Source organism: Gallus gallus, chromosome 24, assembly GCF_016699485.2.
Source record: "Gallus gallus isolate bGalGal1 chromosome 24, bGalGal1.mat.broiler.GRCg7b, whole genome shotgun sequence".
Classification (NCBI taxonomy): Eukaryota; Metazoa; Chordata; class Aves; order Galliformes; family Phasianidae; genus Gallus; species Gallus gallus.
In genome coordinates, this window is record NC_052555.1 from 5,602,848 (window position 1) to 5,622,351 (window position 19,504).

At 43.9% G+C, this 19,504-nt stretch overlaps 2 protein-coding genes across 11 annotated transcripts in view; both read right to left on the reverse strand.

The window, feature by feature from the left end:
- Window positions 1-966: 966 nt before the first annotated feature.
- Window positions 967-18,115, reverse strand: DDX6 (DEAD-box helicase 6). Of its 6 annotated transcripts, none has more exons than XM_046903756.1 (14): window positions 17,991-18,115; window positions 15,400-15,869; window positions 13,893-13,956; window positions 13,315-13,419; window positions 11,924-12,053; window positions 11,295-11,441; window positions 10,962-11,056; window positions 10,197-10,319; window positions 9,735-9,863; window positions 9,304-9,420; window positions 7,988-8,051; window positions 7,039-7,140; window positions 6,216-6,395; window positions 967-5,136 (listed from the first exon to the last, which is right to left on the reverse strand). In XM_046903756.1, the coding sequence occupies exons 2-13, from the start codon at window positions 15,597-15,599 to the stop codon at window positions 6,220-6,222; spliced, it is 1,452 nt and encodes a 483-aa protein (XP_046759712.1). In that variant the 5' UTR covers window positions 15,600-15,869; window positions 17,991-18,115; the 3' UTR covers window positions 967-5,136; window positions 6,216-6,219. The 6 variants fall into 6 exon arrangements, with proteins under 6 accessions (XP_046759712.1, XP_046759713.1, NP_001384638.1 ...); XM_046903757.1 differs by having other exon boundaries at window positions 10,197-10,315; window positions 10,958-11,056; NM_001397709.1 differs by having other exon boundaries at window positions 17,988-18,115.
- BCL9L (BCL9 like) overlaps window positions 15,813-19,504 on the reverse strand; it is a 55,338-nt gene continuing 51,646 nt past the window's right edge. For 4 of the 5 annotated variants that reach the window (XM_015298270.4, XM_046903816.1, XM_046903817.1 and 1 more), the window contains exons 9-11: window positions 19,134-19,290; window positions 17,988-18,782; window positions 15,813-15,869 (exon numbers count right to left, since the gene is read on the reverse strand). The gene's annotated coding sequence lies outside the window, so the exon portion shown is untranslated. Of the gene's footprint in view, window positions 15,870-17,987; window positions 19,291-19,504 lie in introns of all 5 variants that reach the window. The other variant, XM_040652204.2, reaches the window with a different exon arrangement.

A 19,504-nucleotide genomic window follows, 5' to 3' on the forward strand; every position in this document is an offset into this window, starting at 1 on the left:
AGGGGTGGAAGGGGGGGTCACAGCTGGGACTCATTAGGGCCATCCCAGGGCCCTGACAGCCACCCCAGACCCTGCCCTTGGGGCTTGGCTCACCGAGAGCAGTGTGTCCCCATGGATGTCCTACTGCATGGCCAGGTGGCCGCCTGGCTGTGCAGGATGGGGTGGTTGGGGTGGGATGAAGGATGCACGATGAGGGATGCAGGTAAAAGGAGGGTGAAGGATTTGGGGTGGTCCTGCGCAGAGCCAGGAGGTGGACTCAAATGATCCTCCATGGGTCCCTTCCAACTCAGGACATTCCATGATCCTGGGATGCAGAAGGGCTGAGGGGCGCAGGGTGCAAGGAGATGGGTTTGGATGGTGTGGGCAGAGGATGTGAGGTTCAGGATGAAGGATACTGATTTATTTCCTAACAGTTGAAGAATATGTAGACCCAGAAAGGTTCATCTAATACATGTACTTTACTAAACATACGCAAGAAGCAGCACCACGATACACTCTTGCTGCAGGATTCACAACGATGGGGTATTTACATTAGGAACGGCTCAGGGAACAAAGCTTGCCTCCTCCCACCTGCTGTGCCGGCCGTGGCTTTGTGACCAATGCCATCTATGAGCTGAGTGGAGAGAAACCAGGACTTTGGGATCTGCTGGAGCCCAGCCCAACACCACAGAGACATGGCATGGAGCACCTCCCCTGTGCAAAGCTTTCAGCAGGGGGGGGTCAGACTCACTGACCTCCATGTGTCCCTTCCAACCCCTCTGGTTCTATTGCTCATTCATGAGACCCCTCACAGCACCCATCACAGCCCAAGGGCTCCTCCATGCGTTACGGCACCAAACAGAGCTACAAACCGTGGGGAGGGCTGCTGATGCTGCAGGGCATCGTGCAGCACAGGGCTGGTGTGCAAGGCTGGAGGGCGGCATGGATTGGGCTCAGTGCCTCCCAAAGAAAGACGTGAGACCACACTGGTGTTCCAGGGAGCTTTTATTGAGTTTAAATCAACAAAATCAGGATTTTATCATGTCTTATTTTTGCACTCTGAACTCGTGAAACTCCCCGAGTCGGTGCTGTGACGCATACATATCCAGAGAGAAATACATTCTCAACCAATTCTCAGCTCCGCTGGAGAGTTCGCCAATTACCAATTTAACCAAAAGCCAATTTTCCCCTCCCTCCCCCCCCAATGTTTGCAATGATTTGTCCGTGTTGTTCACTGATTAACAGTAACATTCAACTTCTTGAGTAGGGAGCGGGGGGCTGCGATACCCCACCTGAACTGCAGTAATTTTTTTCTTCAAATAAAGTTCCTTTTTTTTTTTTTCTGTAACGGGAACAATGACTGTTTTCTCCTCCTGCCACCCCTTCCCTTTAATTATTGGTTAAAATACAGCAAGGCTGTATCTTAATAAACCCATCCCTCCCACCACCCCTCCTTCCCCTTCCCTCGCTTTGTCTAGAGCAGAATTTAAAAATGCTTCCACGTAGCCACGTCAGCAACACTGCAGTGAACTGAGCAAAAACACATGGGATAATGCAAAGCCTCAGAGTGAAGGCCACACGCACGCTCTTTGGTCCAGAGCCCTCATTTATTATCAACTCCAATTGAAGAGACTGCAAGTTCACAGCAATTGGAAACGCCCGTTGTGCCCAACCTGCACAGCAGCACTGCCAAGCACCGATGTGGCCGCTGTGATGCAGCTCAGCCCACGCGCTGTGGCACCCTGCAGAACGGGAGCCATTGCAGGACAGCTCTCTGCTCAAGGCTTTCACCCTTCCCATCATTTCGGTCATTAAGATGACGTGTGAAGCATTTTTAAATCCTTGGAGCAGACACCCTCCCCCACCCCAAGTAAAAAAATCAAAATCAAAATCAGAATGAGATGATTTGATACCAACGCGTACACAACAAATTCATGTCAAGCTTCCGTGTTCTTACCCACAACAACAACAACAAAAAGTCCCAGAGCGCAAAGGAAAGATGCTCCCATCTCATTCTGGAAATTAAAATACATATTTGAGACCAACCCACCCCCCACCCCCCTGCTTAGGGAAAGCCCTCCAGCAACTGCACTGCACTCCTGGCAGTGTGCACCCTGAGGCCAGCCTGCAGTTTATCTGAATACATTGGCCGCAGATTGGTGTCAATCTCTTTGCAGCCATTTCACCTCAATTCAAGGAATTTTAGACTTCTGGGAGGAAAAAAAATGCAGAATTAATCATATTATTGATGCCATCTTTGTCAGAGGAAGTGTTTGACCTAAGGGCTCCTCCGCTGAAGGAAGAGATGGGCTCCAAGTAATGCATAAATGTAAAGGCTGGCACGTGACTAGAAAAAGAACAGGGTGTCACAAGGAATCTCAAGAAGCCAAGATTGATACACGATTAATCCTGGGGAGAAAAACAAACAAAGGAAAAAAAAACACCTAGGCTTACCCTAGTCATTTGGAGCATCTTTCCATTTGCAAGATCGCATCTGTTAGAGATAGCCTATTAGCACCAAGAATAGGCTGCTTCCTTCGTTACTGGAAGCCACCTAAAAATGGTGCCCCCGATAGTTCAGGTAAGTGCCAATCCTCAATAAGAGGCCAAGTTTAAAGTAATACTTTCCATTTAAAAGTTCTGTGCTTCAAGAGGGACCATCAGAGCATGGCACCGGGCTCACCTACCCCACATCCAAGCAGAGCACACGCAGCTCACTCAACACTGCTATCCTGTTCTTGTTACAAGCGTGTGCCCTGGCAAGATACAAAACTTTTATTTACATTTTTCTCACGTCTTTGTTGCACTAAAATGATCCCTCTTCTGACTCTCTGGAAAAATCATAAGCTGGCTGCAGTACAAGAGCAAGATTTTACTTTTGGTCAAAGTTACCACCCACAAAGTCCCACCCCCCACCCCCCTCCCAGCACCCCAAAGTTGTTTACATTTAGTACCTGCCAGTCAAATGTAAGCTGTGTGGCACAGAGTGTCTGTGACCAAGCTCTTGAGTTTGTACTCTAGTGCAGCATTTGCTACAGTTATGGAGTCACTGCTGACAAAAAAATAAAGATTAAAAAAAAAAACAAACCACCCTTTCCATCATCTTGTAAAGCTGTTGTCAGGAGGCACCTGGTTTGGTGTGTGTGTTCCTCGAGGAAAAGGACAGGTAAGTCTGCCTTTTGGTTCCAAACAATTATAACTCAAAACAAAAGAAAAAGAAAGTGTGGGAGGGGTCAAAAAAAAAAAGGGAGAAATTAAGACAATTAATTCCTGCCTCAAAGTAAGCAAGCATAGTGTGAGTGCAGCATCTGTATACACAATAAATGAGCAAAAGGGATTGCATTCGTCCAGGTGCCTCCTGACGCTGTTGGTGAACAGGCTAAAAGGGAATTTTAAAAGTTTACAGTTTGATTTGTCTCACTCCTTTTGCCTGCAGATCAGGCCAAACATCAAGCATGTTGGGAGGGGCACAATTTAAAGCAACACCGCTTGACCAGACAGCGTGTTCCAGCAATACACAGCGCAGAGTGACAGACAGCAACTCGTGCCTAAACAGAGCAGATGGCAAGCAGCTTTCTGCAGCTCCTGACACTGACAGGGCTTTGCCCTTCCCTGCTCACCAGAAGTCTGTATTGAGGTCGTGTTGGGCAGAAAATACACAATGCTGCAGGAAATCAATCGTTCCCATCAAGCTCCAGGACTGTCCGTTTATGCATCTCAGTTTCCTATGGTTTCTTTTAAACCCAAATCCACACCTTATGCATTCACTGCTCAGCAACGCTGACACCCGCTGGATCCCCCTCGTGCCATGCAGAACGCGGGTACGGCACCCTTCAGAGCTTGCAAAGTTCCTGAAGTTTTTAAGGGGGAAATCGAAGAGTATCTCGAACAAGCTAAGCAACAACAGACTTCTGAGACCTCAGAGCCTCGCAAATAATCTCTTCCACACAAGTGGTACAGGCAGTGTTGCTAACACGGAGCAAACCCACCCTGACCAGGGACACACATGGAGGCCTGCTCTGCTCGGAGCTCAGAGCATTTCTCATCGCTTAGTGTTGCAGAAAACTGAGCCCCTCTCATCTTTAGCTGCTCCCATAATCACTCAAATCCCTTTAACCCCAGCAACCTTCATCAAAAAAAAAAAAAAAGAACAAAAAAGTTATATATGAACCCAAACAAGAAAAAAAAATATTTACAAAGTTTGTACAATATACACATCTGATTTTCTATGGGACACACTGCACCAGAGGAAAGAGGGCCACAGCTCTGAAACAAGTCTACATACAAGTGCTGGAACTACTAATGGAGACTTATGGTAACCAGTCTTTAGTGTTCTGCTAGAGCATAGGGGTTTTCTTATGGCTCCTGCAAGAGATGACAGGCTACTCTTTCCTTCTGGAGCTACGATGCTGCACCTAATCAGCCCAGATTTTAAGTTGGTTTTGTTTTAAATACAGGTATTTACAGTGTGGGTGAACTGCAGATGCATATCAACTCCTCCAACTAAAAAAAACAAAAACAAAAACAAAAAAGTTGAAGACAAAGTAGTATTACCAATAAGTTTCACCTCACAGCCCTGGCCTCGAGTACTTGGAGAGGAAGAGAGGGGGAAGAGAGGGGAACTTTGACCTGAAACCAAAAACGGCTGTTGATTCCTCGGGCTGTGTTGGAAAGGTGATATTCTGAATGGTCTCATAGCATAAGGCACTTTGCACGAATAAGTAACAAGCTCTTTAGCTTAAAAACAGATGAGTAACCGGGGAGAAGTTGAAATGCACTCAGTCGATGGTTGGAGAATTTGAAATCGCAGACAAGCTCGTGTTCAAAGATTCTTCTCTTTTCAGGGTTTCTCTTCTTCCCTTACTTTGCTGCCCCTCCCACCCAAAGAAAAAAAAATTTAAAACCAGCAGTTAGTGCAACTAATGTTCAATCAGCACACAGTGCAAACAAGTGGAAAAACAAAAAGACATTCCTCCTTTCATCTTCTTTCTTCCTTGCTGCCAAATTTAAAAAGAAAATAGGCTGAGCTCTTTAGTCTTCATAGTTCCAAAATGAAAAGACGAAGAAAAACCCACAAAGAGAAGGGTATCCCCAGAGAAATGATGTGTCACAGATGTGGATCAAAGGGCTTCACCTTCTGGCATATGTAGTCAAAGCCTAAATAAATAAATACATAAATAACACCTGCAATTAAGTCAGCTCTGTGCAAAACCAGGACCTAAGAAATGAATCATGCTGACTATGGGGCAGCTCCAGAAAAGCCACCGGCATTGGGTGCCACACAACCACTGTCCCTCAGATGTGCCACTATGACCCAACTTCTCTCCCCAAGGAAGCCACCCAAGAACCTTGCCCAGGTTCAGTTTGATTTGCTTTATTGATTTTAGAACACGGAGAAAGCTCAGCCAGCAAAGCAGAGGCCACAAGTCACCTTGACATGGCCAGCTGGCTAGGACTAGCCTTGAGTTATTTCAAAGAGATACAGCTTTTATTTTAATTCTCATTGTAATTAACAGACTGGTTTTTTGGCTTTTTTTTTTTTTTGGTCAACTGAGAATAATTTCAGCAGCTTCATTAGAATTCTTAATTCATGATCTCTAAGAGAAGATAGACTACAGAACTCCTTTCAACCCAAACGGTTTGTAGCATCTCAACTAGTAACAACAGATCAAATATTACCCTCTACTTGCTGCAACTGTGAGAATAACAGTTTCCTTGGATTGTGAATTGACTCTTTTCCCTCAGACAGCAATCAAAAAGTCACACTTCCAAAGTCCCTGCCAGAGAAACCTCACTTTCTTTGTATGCTATGTAGACCTCAAGTGGCAATGAAGATGAATTACAGCTCTGCTACCTACTCGGTTTACTTGCAGAAGTTCTATGAATCAAAGAATGCAAAACAAATATGAAGCACCTATGGCCTGAACCTGCTTCTCTCAGCTGCTGAGGTGATCAGGCTGGTCTGTTGGTGCTATGTTCTTAAGAGATCTATTTTCTCTCCTCACCTTTCTGATTATCACTTCATTTTCTGCCCCTACTTCTCTTCTTAGCTAAGAAATACAGGAAGAACTCATTAGGCTGCTCACAGCCATCCTGTCTCCAAACTGGATTCTCCCCATCTCCTCTAACAGCCTATTTCAAACCTTTGTTTTCACATTCCAAGACTCTTCAGCACGTTTCCCCTCTTCCCCCACAATAATATTCCAACACAACTACTCAAGTCAGCACATACGCACATGGTTACTGTTTCTCATCTTCTACAGGTTCACTGTGGTATTCTGCCACATAAAGGCTCTTGTCAATGTTGCTTGGTATGGGCTTTATTTCAGTTCCCAACTGCTCCTCAATACTTTTCAGGTTGAATCGATCATCATAGGTGATCAAGTTGATGGCCAGGCCAAGATGTCCAAAGCGACCTCAAAAAAGAAATTTAAACTGAGTAACAGAAGGCCAATTGAAAAGCCTGCAGATTCTGCAGGTGTTGTTAACATAGCTTTCTGATTAGAGAAGTCAACCTGGACCCCTGCAAGCTTCACATTACCATCTGGTAAGGACTTTCTACTACATAGTAGAAGTCTCCACTACTGCAGTGTGGAACTTCAAGTAAACAGAGTTCCATTCTTCACTGCCATTCTCAAGGATGTATCTGGCAGCTGTCCAGACACCAGAAACATACCTAGGAGCACATGCAGAACAACAAACAAACTCACTACGCCTAAAAAACCAGGGAAACTAAGTTTTCAATATAGAATCTTCCCAAACTACAAACAATAAACATTGGCAAGTTTCATGAAATTAAAGCAAAAGGTGCTTTTTTCCTCATTTTCTTTTTCTTTTTTTGGACTGGGCTCTTCAGGCTAGTTTAAAGAGCACAGCCATTTACTCAGGTATTTGTGAAGAAAATTCTAGGAGATGATCCCTGTAAGTAAACATCAGAAAAAAAACAAAGCTATTCAAAATAATTATCAAGTACAGTAATAGAAAGCAGAATCCAATCAAAGCTTAAGGAACACTACAGTTATCAGCAAAGCTACCCCTAGAAGACGTTCTCCCTCTCACCTGATCTGCCAATACGATGGAGATAAGTCTCTGCCAGCTTTGGAAAATCAAAGTTTATCACCACATTCACAGCTTGGATATCAATACCTCGGGTAAACAGATCTGAAAAGACAACCCAGGCCATGAAGAACGTTAACTTCCATGAAATCTAATGCTGGGCTGTGAAATTTAGCATTTTTGAATGTTGGTTAGTCCTAGTTAAAGATAAGCTTTCTGTCTATCAAGACATTTTACATAGAATTCTGTTACAGCCTCTTCCTGCTCTTTATCAATTTTAAGCATAACAAAAAAAGAATGATCAAGACATCAAATCTTCAGATCTAGGTAAAAAAAATAATAATTCACACCAAGCCAGCTTCTGCACATGAAGACTATTTCTGACCTAGTCACCTTTCCATAAGCATCTCGTCAAATAAGGCATGCACTGCCATTATCACAACTTGAAATTGTTGAGACTTGAAATGTGAGCTAGCTATGTCCCACTAACTTAACTATTTGCGTTTCATTTCAAGTCAGTTTTATTAACACCTCCAACATACAGCTCAGATCATATACAGACCAATAAGAACTGTAAAGCATTTAGGAAAGATGAAGTACAAACATTTAAAGAATCAGTAAATCATTGTTCAATATCCTAGACACACTTCTACCTACAGTTCTCCCACTATTTCATATCCAGCAGTTTACAGAACCCTCACGTTAGAACATGCAGAAAACATAACTGAAGTACAAAGTATTATCACAATGAAAGGCTTTGTTAACAAGCTGCACCACCACAGTTTGTCCTGTATGCCTACAGGAGCACGGCAGCCCGCTACACACAGGTATGACAAAAATTCTCTTACCGAAACAGATTAGCTTTATCACAAAGCAATTTATCTGTTATATCGGGGCTAATGGCTACTCTATCACAGCCTTCAGAAACAGAAAAGTGCATAGGAACTCTTACCAGTGCAAACAAGATTGCGGCATAAGCCATTTCGGAAATCGTGGAACACGCGGTTGCGATGCTCCTGGAAATACATAAAGAAAAAAACCAATTAAAGAACAGCTATGACTTTCAGCTGAGTACTCAATTTACAAACACAAATCCCACCCTCACCTCCTCATGAACATCAGCTGACTCAAAGCTCCTCATTCTACTTCTTAACATCAAAAATTTGTGTGTCCAAAGCGTATTTTCACTCCCAATGTTTTGCCTATCATCTCTCCTAGCCCCATGCCAAATCTATATGTTATTATCTTACATCCTAAAAATGTATTTGTGAGCATTTACATAAAATCTGGGAACATCCTTCCTTTAAAACTTGAAGCAACTCCATTTTCCACTGCAGAGTATTTTCCACCACGTGAATCAGTCAGTGACGGTATGAGCCAAGTGTCTGTGCAGATTCCTCTCTCACTAACAAGCCACTCTGGACTACATAAAGATTAAGCAGTATCATTTTCAGAGAGTGAAATGAACAAGTTGGGGGCATCCCACTCAAACAACCATACCTCCATTTTTTGGCAGAAAGATAACTGATTGACAAATGAGAGAAACGAAAATAAGGTCTCAAGCAATCCATGTGCACATCTGTGTCCTCAACACTGACATCACCTCCATTTCTGCTTAAATTGCTGCTCCATGTATAACCCAGCAAACGTTTGTATTGTCAGTCCAATGAATGGCTAGGTTTCCATTAAAGTTGTCATTTTAATTTGTTCTAGTTTACATACAAAATGAAAAATATTTCAAAGTCCTACCGCCTTCTGTGCATCACTTCAACGTCTTGTCAATGCCTCCCAGTTCACTGACTAACAACAAGGAAAGCTATAGTGTGAAGCTTGAGGATGTAAGCTACCCTACACGTAACATAAATCCCTGTGCACCAAAGCCATGTTGATATTTTTCATGGTTTACAGCAAGGCCACAGGTGCTAAATTGCTATGCAGTAGTTGGCACTTTTACTAAGAGCTTTGATCAAAGGCTGTCTCCCTGACTTCTCAGATTCCCCTACAGCCATGAAGCAAGATGTGCTGCTGCAAAGTCATGCTGTGTGCTCACATTGGCTGAGTATTGCTCTGTTTGTATTCCTAAATACCAAGTGATCAGTTTGGAAAGAGCTAAGGTGCAGGAAAAAAAAAAGTCTGGGCACAAAGTGGAACCAAAGCAAAATACGTTTTCACAGAACATGTAAATTTAAAGCAAGCCTGAGACTTTGTTCAGTTACGCAGTAGAGCTGAGAAGAGCCCATATAGCAACTGTTGTAACTTCATACTTACCTGCCTCATTTTAGCATGGATATAGAAGCAGGAATAGCCCAACTGGGAGATCTTTTTGGCTAGCAATTCAACCCGTTGAGAGGAGTTGCAGAAAATGATCGACTGGTTGATCTGGAGCTGGACATATAATCAGTGTGTTCAGCAAACTTAGAATTTTAACAGCAAATCTAAGGCATGCATCTAAACCCCTTTCAAAAAGGGGAGAGAACAGGTGCTGCAAGCAGTTTATGCTATATATATTTCTGAACAGCAAAAAAAATTGCAAGGTTCTATACCACAAAAGTGCAGGACAAGCATCATTTTTAACTCCAGCTTATACAATATCATTAGTACATTTTGTCAAGGAAAAACCTCTGTCACCCTAAGTCTTATTATTTATTTTTAAGTGGAAAAGTGCTTTTGTAGGCTCTTAACTTAACCCTATCACTTACCCTGGAAAACAGCGTATTGAGGCAGTGAACCTTCTGACGCTCAGTTACATAGGCATAGTACTGGGTAACTCCCTTCAAGGTCAGCTCCTCCATCAGATTAATCTCATAGGGTTTCTGCAAATGGGAATTCTGAAAGACAAAGAAAAATAAAGCAGGCATATCTACATGCAAAACAGCATAGAGACATCCTGTCCTCTGGCACAATTAAATTCTTCCAAAGCAAGAATGCACTACCTAGTCACTCTGTATAGGTCGGGGAAATTTTCAAGATTAAGATTACTTATAAATCCAAGGCATCAGACCACACTAAAAGCAATTACCTTCTACCCCATGTTTAGGATGATACATTAAACCAAGAAAGCATGGGTGCATAAATAAAAGAATACTAACAGCCATGCACTGCTCACTCGTGTACCCTACATACAATGGCAATCACATGTACAAGATTCCAACTGCACTCACCATGAACTTCTGTACACTCAGAGGGAAAGTGGCTGAGTAGAGCAAAATCTGTCTGTTTTTAGGTAGCGTGAGAATAATGTCTTCCATTATTTGAACAAAATCTTGAGACAGCAACTTATCTGCCTGTAACAACAGAAGCACAAAATAAGACATTAAAGAGATGGGACAAGCCTCCAGTCTTTTGGTAGTATTACACTACAGAAAGAAAACATCACCAGGAATAGTCTCCTCTCCAGCTTCAAGATATTTGATTTAGCTGCTGGAAACAGGATTCACCACTTAAAGGAAGTTTACATTTCCTGGTTTTCAAAACTGTTTTCAAAACAGAATCAAATTAAAGAAAAATAAATAGAATCCAAGAGCTTTCACACAAGTATTTTCTCAACCTTCTCACTCAGAGGCCTGTAATCTCTCAGACATTCATAGATCAGTTTATATGAACTTGTAAGCACCGCTCATTTGTTATAAACTGAAACTAAACAAAATGCATTCCCTCCATTCAGAAGTGACTGTTAATCTGTTCCACAGCAACAAAAAAGTAAACAGAGAAGTAAAACCTTCTTAGGTGGCTTTCCTAAAACAACAACAACAAAAAAAAAACACATGCAGAAAACTACTTCTGCCAAAATACTTTCTCAAAACACCAAGAAATGAATTAGCTATAACCTTGGTATCCTGTTGCTGTGCATTAAGAGGTGGCTGGTTGAGACACATCACTGCTGTAACTTGTTAAAGTGAAAAATGTTTTTAAAGTAAGCAACTTGCCTCATCCAATACTATCATCTGGACATGCTCAACTTTTGCTACTCCTTTCTTGATGAGATCGAGAATTCTTCCAGGGGTAGCTATCACCACATGCACTGTGCAGTTAGAAGAACAAAAAAAAGTTAAGGCAACTCAGACAGCATTTCCAGCATTCAAAGACATGTTTTATAACAAGGGTTTGAGAGAATAACTGCATACAGTGACAAAGACACATTACACTCTATTTTCTAACAAGCAAACAGTAACACAGGCATAAGAGAAAAGTACAAATTCTCCCACCCAGGATAAAAGCCCTGAACAAACAGTAATTGTAATGCAGAAAAGCGCTCCAACCTGTATCATCAAGCCTCATTATGTCATCTCGCAAATTGGTTCCTCCAGTTGTTGCCATCACTTTGGCACCTCCCATGTGTTTGCTGACTTGGATACAGATTTGACTGACCTGCAGGGCTAGTTCACGGGTGGGAACAATCACCATTGCTGAAAGTTAAAAGTATCAGCATGAATTACTAGTAACACACAGTCTTAAATACTTCCCTGTATAACACAGAAGCTTCACAAAAGCCCTATTTCCAAGTTTTGCAGTTCCACTATAGATATCCTGATAGAGATCTCTAGAAATCCTAGGAAGCTGCTGAAAACAAGATAAATGCCGCACACACCCCTTGACACTCACTCCACACAGCTCTCCCAGCCACCACACTTGTTTATGACTCCAAATCCACTTCTTGGGGCAAGAAAGTAAAATCTGAAAGACACCTTCCAATTCAAGTTCCTGAAAGGAACTCTGCAACTTTTAAAATTTGACCTTCCCCCCCACCATCCCCCATGTACTTGCTTTACTAGTACAAGCAGACAACCTACACCACTGCATTTCATCAACCAGCTTTAGATTCAAGTCTAGACAGTGAGCAATAATGCCACTACCTGGATGCAGCTAAGGGAGACCCATTCCAACTGACCTTGTATGTTGTCCTTCTTTAAGTCTAGCCGTTCAAGTAAGGGAATGAGGTAGGCTCCACTCTTGCCTGTTCCATTTTTCGCTCTAGCCAAGATATCCCTACCAGATAAAGCAATGGGGATGCTCTCCTCCTGAAATGACAGTCAACGCATGAACAATCATGAGCTAGGCTCACTAGAGATATTAGCAAAATGTACCTCTCCTCACTAACAATATAACATTACATGTTTATTCTGCGAACAGAATATCCTGCAAGTATTGCGCATTCACAGTGGGAAGGAATTAAACCTATCAGCAAAGAGTTCTCCAACATAATGCAATACTTCTGCTCCCAGTACCCCAAATAAAGTTCTTATACTGTCCAGTATTGGGTACTGCAGGCATGGTAAACCCATACTGATATATCAGCAAAAAGTAATTAAAAAATAATCAGAGAAAATAATTGAGGAGACAGCGACCGACACTTGCAAACTCCTCCAACAGAGAAGATATACATCTCTTAACACTGGAAATGCATCAGCCCATGTAATTTCCAACCTCCATGCTTCTGTGATAGACTTTTCAAAAGGAAAGCCTGGTGGTTTTGAGATTTCAGCCATCCAGGCAGAAGCCACGTGTACTCTTCATTTTGCTTTCTTTTACAGCAACATCTAAACAACCCAAGTACCTACAGTCTTTTCATTTGGAAAAGGTGACATGTTAGAATTTGTTTCAAAGCAGATACATTAAAAATAAGTCATAGCTTTCTCCATTCCTTGTGGAGATAAAGTGGTCCAGTTGTCAATGATAACTCTCCAAGCAACAATTAAAACTAATGCTATCTTGTCCCCCCAGCAATTTCATAAACATCAATTGTTACCCATAAAACAACTCTTAAAAGTAAGAGGAAGGGACAGAAAAGTAAACTTACTAACACATTAATTTCTCTCCTATCATCTCCATTATGACTCCTTCCAGATGCTTATGATAAAAAAGCCAAGAATGGGTGATAAAGCCATACAGATACCTCTGTAACAACTAAAGATATGCAACCTACAGCAAATCAAAGTTTTCCAGGAAATGCAGTGAGAATAGGGCTGTTCTTACACAACTGCCATTGCTACTGATGCTACTGAACGAGAGGAACACATTGATGCCTCCACAGTGAAAAGGAATATCAAAGTTAGTTTCTCTAAAATCTCAGTCAATCCCAATCTCTTCATCAGCCAACAGCTATGATTTACTTGGACACCAGTGTTTCTTCCCTTCTACAAAGAGTCATGAAATCCTGCTGTTCAAATCCCCAGTTTCCCCAAGCCATGACACAAGCATTTGCCATTTAAGCACAAGTAACATCAGTGAGTTTATAAAAGTTATGCTGCTGCTTATAACTAGTCTGTTTATTTTAACAACCTGAATAGGAGATGGCTTTTCCCAGCCCATTTCAAAAATTCCCATCAGCAACTCCCGTTTCAAACAGTAATCTTCAAACTCATTTCCTTTTGTGGAGGTCACATCCTGGATAATCAGAAAAAGCACATCCATAAGATTAGGTCACACAACCCACAGCGACACATCAGTCAGACCCGAGGAGAGGCTGCTTATGCAGGAAGATCAGAAAGCATATTCCATTACTAGACAGGAGTTCTCAATTATCTATGCAATATCATACAGTGGAGAAGTAAACATTAATTTTCCAAAAACCAAATACAATACTGTGAACATACACCGACATCTTTTGATATCTGCCTTGCAGAACACATTGGACCCAAGCTGCAACAGTAATAAGAAAGTAAGAAATACACTAAACTATGTTATTGAGCTTCACAAGAGAAGTATATCTCCCAAATTTTAAGAGAACAAATTAATTTTACAAAGCAATTCCTCATTTAAAATAGCTGAGTAAAAGCTTAAGTGCTTTTGAATCTTATACGATTTTTTCACTGTAGCTTCTCCCACAACTTCCATTCCTACAATTCAAGCGTCCTTACAGAAGTTTTGATTCTCAAATCCTTTGGAGGGAGTTTTAAAGTCTTCTTCCAGTCATCGCCAGGTCTACAGCAAAAGAAACAAAAAACAAAGGCTGGTTTAATAATTTTATTTTGCATTCTGATTTTCTTGGCAACGGTGATTAACATGTAATATTTTCAGCTCCTGCAAGCTAAAAGCACCTACACATACAAGCTCAAGTCTTTTCTAAGCAAAGTAGGATGCAACAGGCAGGAAATGGTAAACAAAGGCACTAAGCAGCCTACCAAGTGCAAAGCAAACTTGGGCAATCTTTATCCTGTCATGATTCAAGCCCCATTTTTGGACCACTGAATCAGTCCACCAGAACACAGATTTCAAACTGAGCACTGACGTAGTGATGTTAAAGAAATAAGTAATAAATCCACACAGGTATATTCCACTACTGGTGCTAAAAAAAAAAACCCGCATTTCTGTGTTCAGGAACTGTCTGTTTTATATCCATGAGTAATATGAAATGAAAATATTTCTGGGGAGAAAACTAAGTGAACACATACACTGTATGTTGAACAAATGCTGAATTTGACTCTCAGCGAGATTCAGACATTCTTCCCCTCTGAAAAGACCCCATATAGAATAGAATAAGTTCTCCTCCTCCCCAGCCCCAGTTAGGAGCAAGTTCTGATGACGTGTGATGAGTTCTACTCCTCAGTTTGGGTAGTAACCCAGTTTAAAAACACCACAACTGAAAATGAGTTAAGCAAACATTAAGAGCTAGAGCATTCCATTACGCACTCTCTCAGGCAAAGATTTTCTTCACCAATAACTGAGCAGCAAAACAGAAAACCACTTTCTTGCTTGGGAGGAGTGGCAACTACGGGAGGAAAAAAGTGATCTGCTATCGTAGCATTCAAGTCTCATAGATCTGAGGGAATTTCCAACCAGTATGTATTATTAGCACACTTCCAGCAGCACTTTGATGGGAGAAGAGAGACAGAAAAGAGTGTCATAAAGGTACCACCATATCCTGGCTTAGGCTCTGACTAATTGAAATTGGAGTGCTACACTAGGGAGTGCACACACCACCATTTAAGTTAAATGACAAAAGAGAACCAACTGGAAAGAGCTTCTCACCACAAGAGATCTGCAACAACTAACTCCAAAGCAAGCAAAACTGGACTAAGATTAGGCTGTGCTTCCTCCTTTGTCTTACATTTCTATTCCTTCCCACACCACTTAAAATGAGCAAAGAAAACAGGATGCTGCTGCTCAGTGGGCTACCACTGACAAGCAGCTACACGTACTGAAAAAGCAAAGCATCAAGTTCAACTTTCAAAACAAATCAACTGCAAAGGTAAGTGTCAGAGAGAAGCTCACACCTGGAAATACAGCTTTCTTTTCATAACGCACGTTCCAGGACACTTCAGTCATCAGTGCCATAAAACAGAAGCAAACTTTTTAAAAGCAAGTACCCAAGAAGGCATTACTCATTTAAGCATTACTCTTAATGCACTCGATACGAATACTTACTTAATAGTGGTGGTCATACTCTGTGCTTGCTGTTGGGTGCCATTGTTAATTGTGTTGGCATTTTTCAGCTGGTTCATCTGTTGCTGAGTCTGTGTGCCTCCACCTCCTGGGCCCCCGCTGGGTTTCACAGGGCCTCTCAACTGCCCGTTCTGACTGGATAGACCCATTATAACAGGGTTCTCTGTTCTGGCCGTGCTCATGTTTCTATGTTTAAAGATGTCTTTTTAGACTTCAAAACTTTGAAAGTCAGTACAGAAACTGTAATAACAGTTTATTAGACTCTCCAAAATGAAGAGATAAATAAGTCTTGCTCAATATATGAGTCCTTTATTGCAATGCAGGCAAGCACCTGTAAGTCACTCAAAAGTAAAGTAGTAACTTGCTCTGATGCACTGTGGATCAACTTTTTTTTCTTTAAAAAAAAAGCCCTCTAACAAAGCTGAGTTATATCAGAATTCACTTGCTTCAATCTGAAAGAGAAGCAGACAATCAGAATTAATACATGGACTTTTGTACACACAAATCCTCCACTTTGCTTCCGTAGTCTCAAACAGCCCACAAAATGGCACATTATCCAACCATCACCTCTTTGCGGGCAGCACACAACTCAGTTACTGCTTTTCTGTTTCCTCAGCACAATTAGACACGTATCAAACCTTTCCCCCCCCGCTGTGAAGCTGAGCTGAGGTCACCAGAGATGATTTTGTAAACAGCTGTGCTTTCAGTAGCCTTGCAGGGACTGCCTGAAAAATACTACCTAGGCACAAATCATCTCAAGTGCTTTGCCTGTTCTTCAAGTTCCTGTACTGCTGGGACACAGAAAAACCACCATTCTAAGCAATAATGTTAGGCACGAGTCTTTGATGGAAGGCAAAATGACAGCATCAAATGGAAATTAACATTAGGCCTAAAAAACCATTTGACTCCGAATGCCCTTTTCACACAAAAAGTGAAATTGAAATCATCTTTAAAAATAAAAAAAGAAAGAAAACCCTCAACCAACTTCCTCCAGCTCTGCAGTTCTGACAGCTTATTCACAAACTTTTAAACGGAGTCCTGATTTAGCACCATTTGAAATAGAGAAGCCCATGGTATCATCAAGCTGAACAGACAGTAGCTTCTCACTGAATCTAAGCAACCATGCCTAAATGAAGCAGTCAGTAAAATACATTTATAGCAAGTATCTAACTCCCTGCTCACACGTTCTGCATGACGTTATCTTCCAGCTGTCAGCACAAACTGCACTCAGGAGCTGGAAGTAGATTTGTCTTCTAAGGTCTCCTCTGACCTGAACTGCTCCGTGATTCTAAGGCAACGTATGGTACACGACTTAACTCTGACACTGTATATGCCAAAACAGTGCCAAAAACACAGAGATGACACAAAGTCTGCACCTTACACACAGAAAGCAAATATGGCCCAGAGATTGCTAGCTCCTTACAACACATTTAAAGGAGCCAATGCACTTCTAGCTCAAAACCTTCCAGAGGAACAGAAAGTGGTGCTGCTGGCCTGGACTATTTGTCGTCACAGAAAGTGCAACGGAAAAACTGCTTGCCCCTCCCCCCAAAAAAGCATTTCTACAGAAAATAAAAGGCGTATTACAGGGCATTTCAAGAGATTGGAAAAGGAATGCAAACTCCTCTCCCATTGCCCAGCTGTTTCCATGTGCATCAATCCTAATTTTGCAGTGAAAGTTTAAAATCGGGTGCTTTTTCCTGCTTGCCCTCCTGACTAAAAACAGTTTCAGATTCTCTTTGAGAAGAGGATGCTCGTTCCCATTAACTTGGTAAAAACCATGTGAACCAGGAAAGCAATCGCAGACACCCTGAGCCGAGCAGCAACAATTTCTCAAATATTTGCAGTACAGAGAACCTCTCGGCTCCTTAAGGCTCCCTCACTCATAGCTATGCTTTAAAAGGACGCAGACCAAAGGAGAAAACAACACCTCACCAAACGCAGCGAATCACCGCACTCCTCGCCAAGAAGCGCCACCATTTCACAAACGGTCCGGCGGAAACAGGGCCCCGCAGAACAACTTTCCCCTCGGGCCGCAGCCCGGCGGCCGCCCCCAACCCCATTCCGTCCCGCTGCGGAGCGCGGATTCCCGCGCCTCGGCGGAGCCGTGCCGGGCGGGCCCCGCACAAAGCGGCCGCGCCATCCGCCCGCGGGAGCCTCACGGCGTCCATTGTCTCCGGCGGACCCGGGCCGCACTGCGGCGGCGCCCCCAGCGCCGTACGGAGCGGCGCGGCCCCCGAGCCCCGCGGCGGGCCCAGCGCTGCCCGCCCAAAGCAGCTGCGCCACACCGGCACCTCCCGCCCGCGAACAATGGAGCGGCCCCCGCCCGCGGTCCCACCGCTCGGGCCGGCGGAGAGCACCGCCGCGGCCCCGCCCCGGGCTCCGGCCCCGCGGCCCCACCGCTCCCGGCGCGGCCCGCCGCCCCCCGCCCCGATCGCGGGCCCTCGGCGCCGCCAGGCCTCGGCGCTCCCGCGGCGTGCCGCAGGCCGCAAGGCCCGGCCGGACGGCGGCGCCCACCCTGCCCGCTCCCTCAGCCCCGCGCCCACCCCGGCGCCCTGCCCCGTCCTCACCGCCACCAGCCGCGCTCCCCCTCGCCCAGGTAAAAAAATCCTCTCGCTCCCACTGGGTGCCTTGTTATGGCGACTCGACGCTCCAAGATGGCGGCTTCCTCCTTCCTCCCGTGCGCCCTCCCCCTCCCGGCAGGGTAGGGCACGGCACGTCGCCCCGCCTCGCACGCACGTACGTACGTACGCACGCACACCACGCCTGGCCACGCGTGGGCTCCCGGGCGGTGCTCCCGCGGTCACGTGAGCAGAATTGAGGCGCGGGGCGGGGCCTCGGCCCGCGGCGCACTTCCGGTCTGCCTTCTGGGTGGGACTTCCGGGGGAAAGGGCCGGGGTAGCATAGCGGAGCGGGGCAGTGCCGGGCTGCTGGCAAAAGGGCTGTAGCGCTGGGATACCATAGCGCTGCGTCTTTCCACTCACGTGTTTTTCTTTTTTTTCCTTTTTTTTTCCCCCTTCTCCCCCCTTATTCCCCCTTTTTCCTTCCTCCTTTTTTCCCTTTTTCTTTTTTCGTTTTTTCCTTTTTTTTTTCTTCTTTCCCTTTCCCCCCTTTTTCCCCATAAAAGGGAAATCCGTTTGTTTTTCTCACGTGGTGTTTCTATTTCTCCTTGTTCCTTACATCTGCCGCCACTTTTAGATCATTGTTTTGTCTCTGCCCTCAAAAGCAGCCTGCATGCAGGGGATGCTGCTGTTCTGATCTCCAGAATAGATGAAAATGAATTAACTTCTTTTGGGGCTGTTTCTCTTCGCAAAGTCTGGATGGGGCCGGGTGTTTCCAAATGGAGCCCAACCTCCATCAAAGCACTGAAGATAAAAGCAGAGAATCTTTAATTTTTTTTTTCCAGTTACTCCATTTAATTTGAAAGAAATCACCCTGTTTCTGCCACAGACAGCGCAATCATCTCTGTCATGCCTAGCAACCCTTCTCATGTTGCCATTTTGCATATTCTCATCCAAAACAAGCCTCGTTATTAAGTTACTCATCCCCTGACCACTCGCTGCTGTGGACCCCTTGCCACGTCAGCCGTCATCCCAAGGCAGAGAGCTCCCCACATCCCTCCTCATCCCCTCTCCCACGTGATACCCTTTTTAAGCTTCCCTTCTGTGCATGACAAGACAGATTTTATGCCTTCCTTTGCCAGGGGAACGCCTCACCTGTGCCGTGCTGCTGGCTGGCTGCTGGCCACAGCACTCAGCACTGGGAGATCTCTGCTCTGCTACATCTGTGCTGCCTGGGTGTTTTTTCTCAGCTCTCAGCAGGGCTGGGCATCACGCTTTGCAGAGAGAGGTGCAGGAAATAGCATGTACCAACCTTGAAAGAGCAAATGACAGCAGCAGTTAACAGATGGGTAAATCTGGGTTTGCAAAGCTTTATTTGTGATCATAACGGCAAATGAGATGATTGAAAACATCAGAGAGAAGATTCAGGAGTCGGAACAGATTTGGCTCAGAAAGTCAGCATAGTGTCAAGTTGAAATGCTCGGTAGTTACAGAGTAGACCATCCTCAAGGAGTGCATTTTGTCAT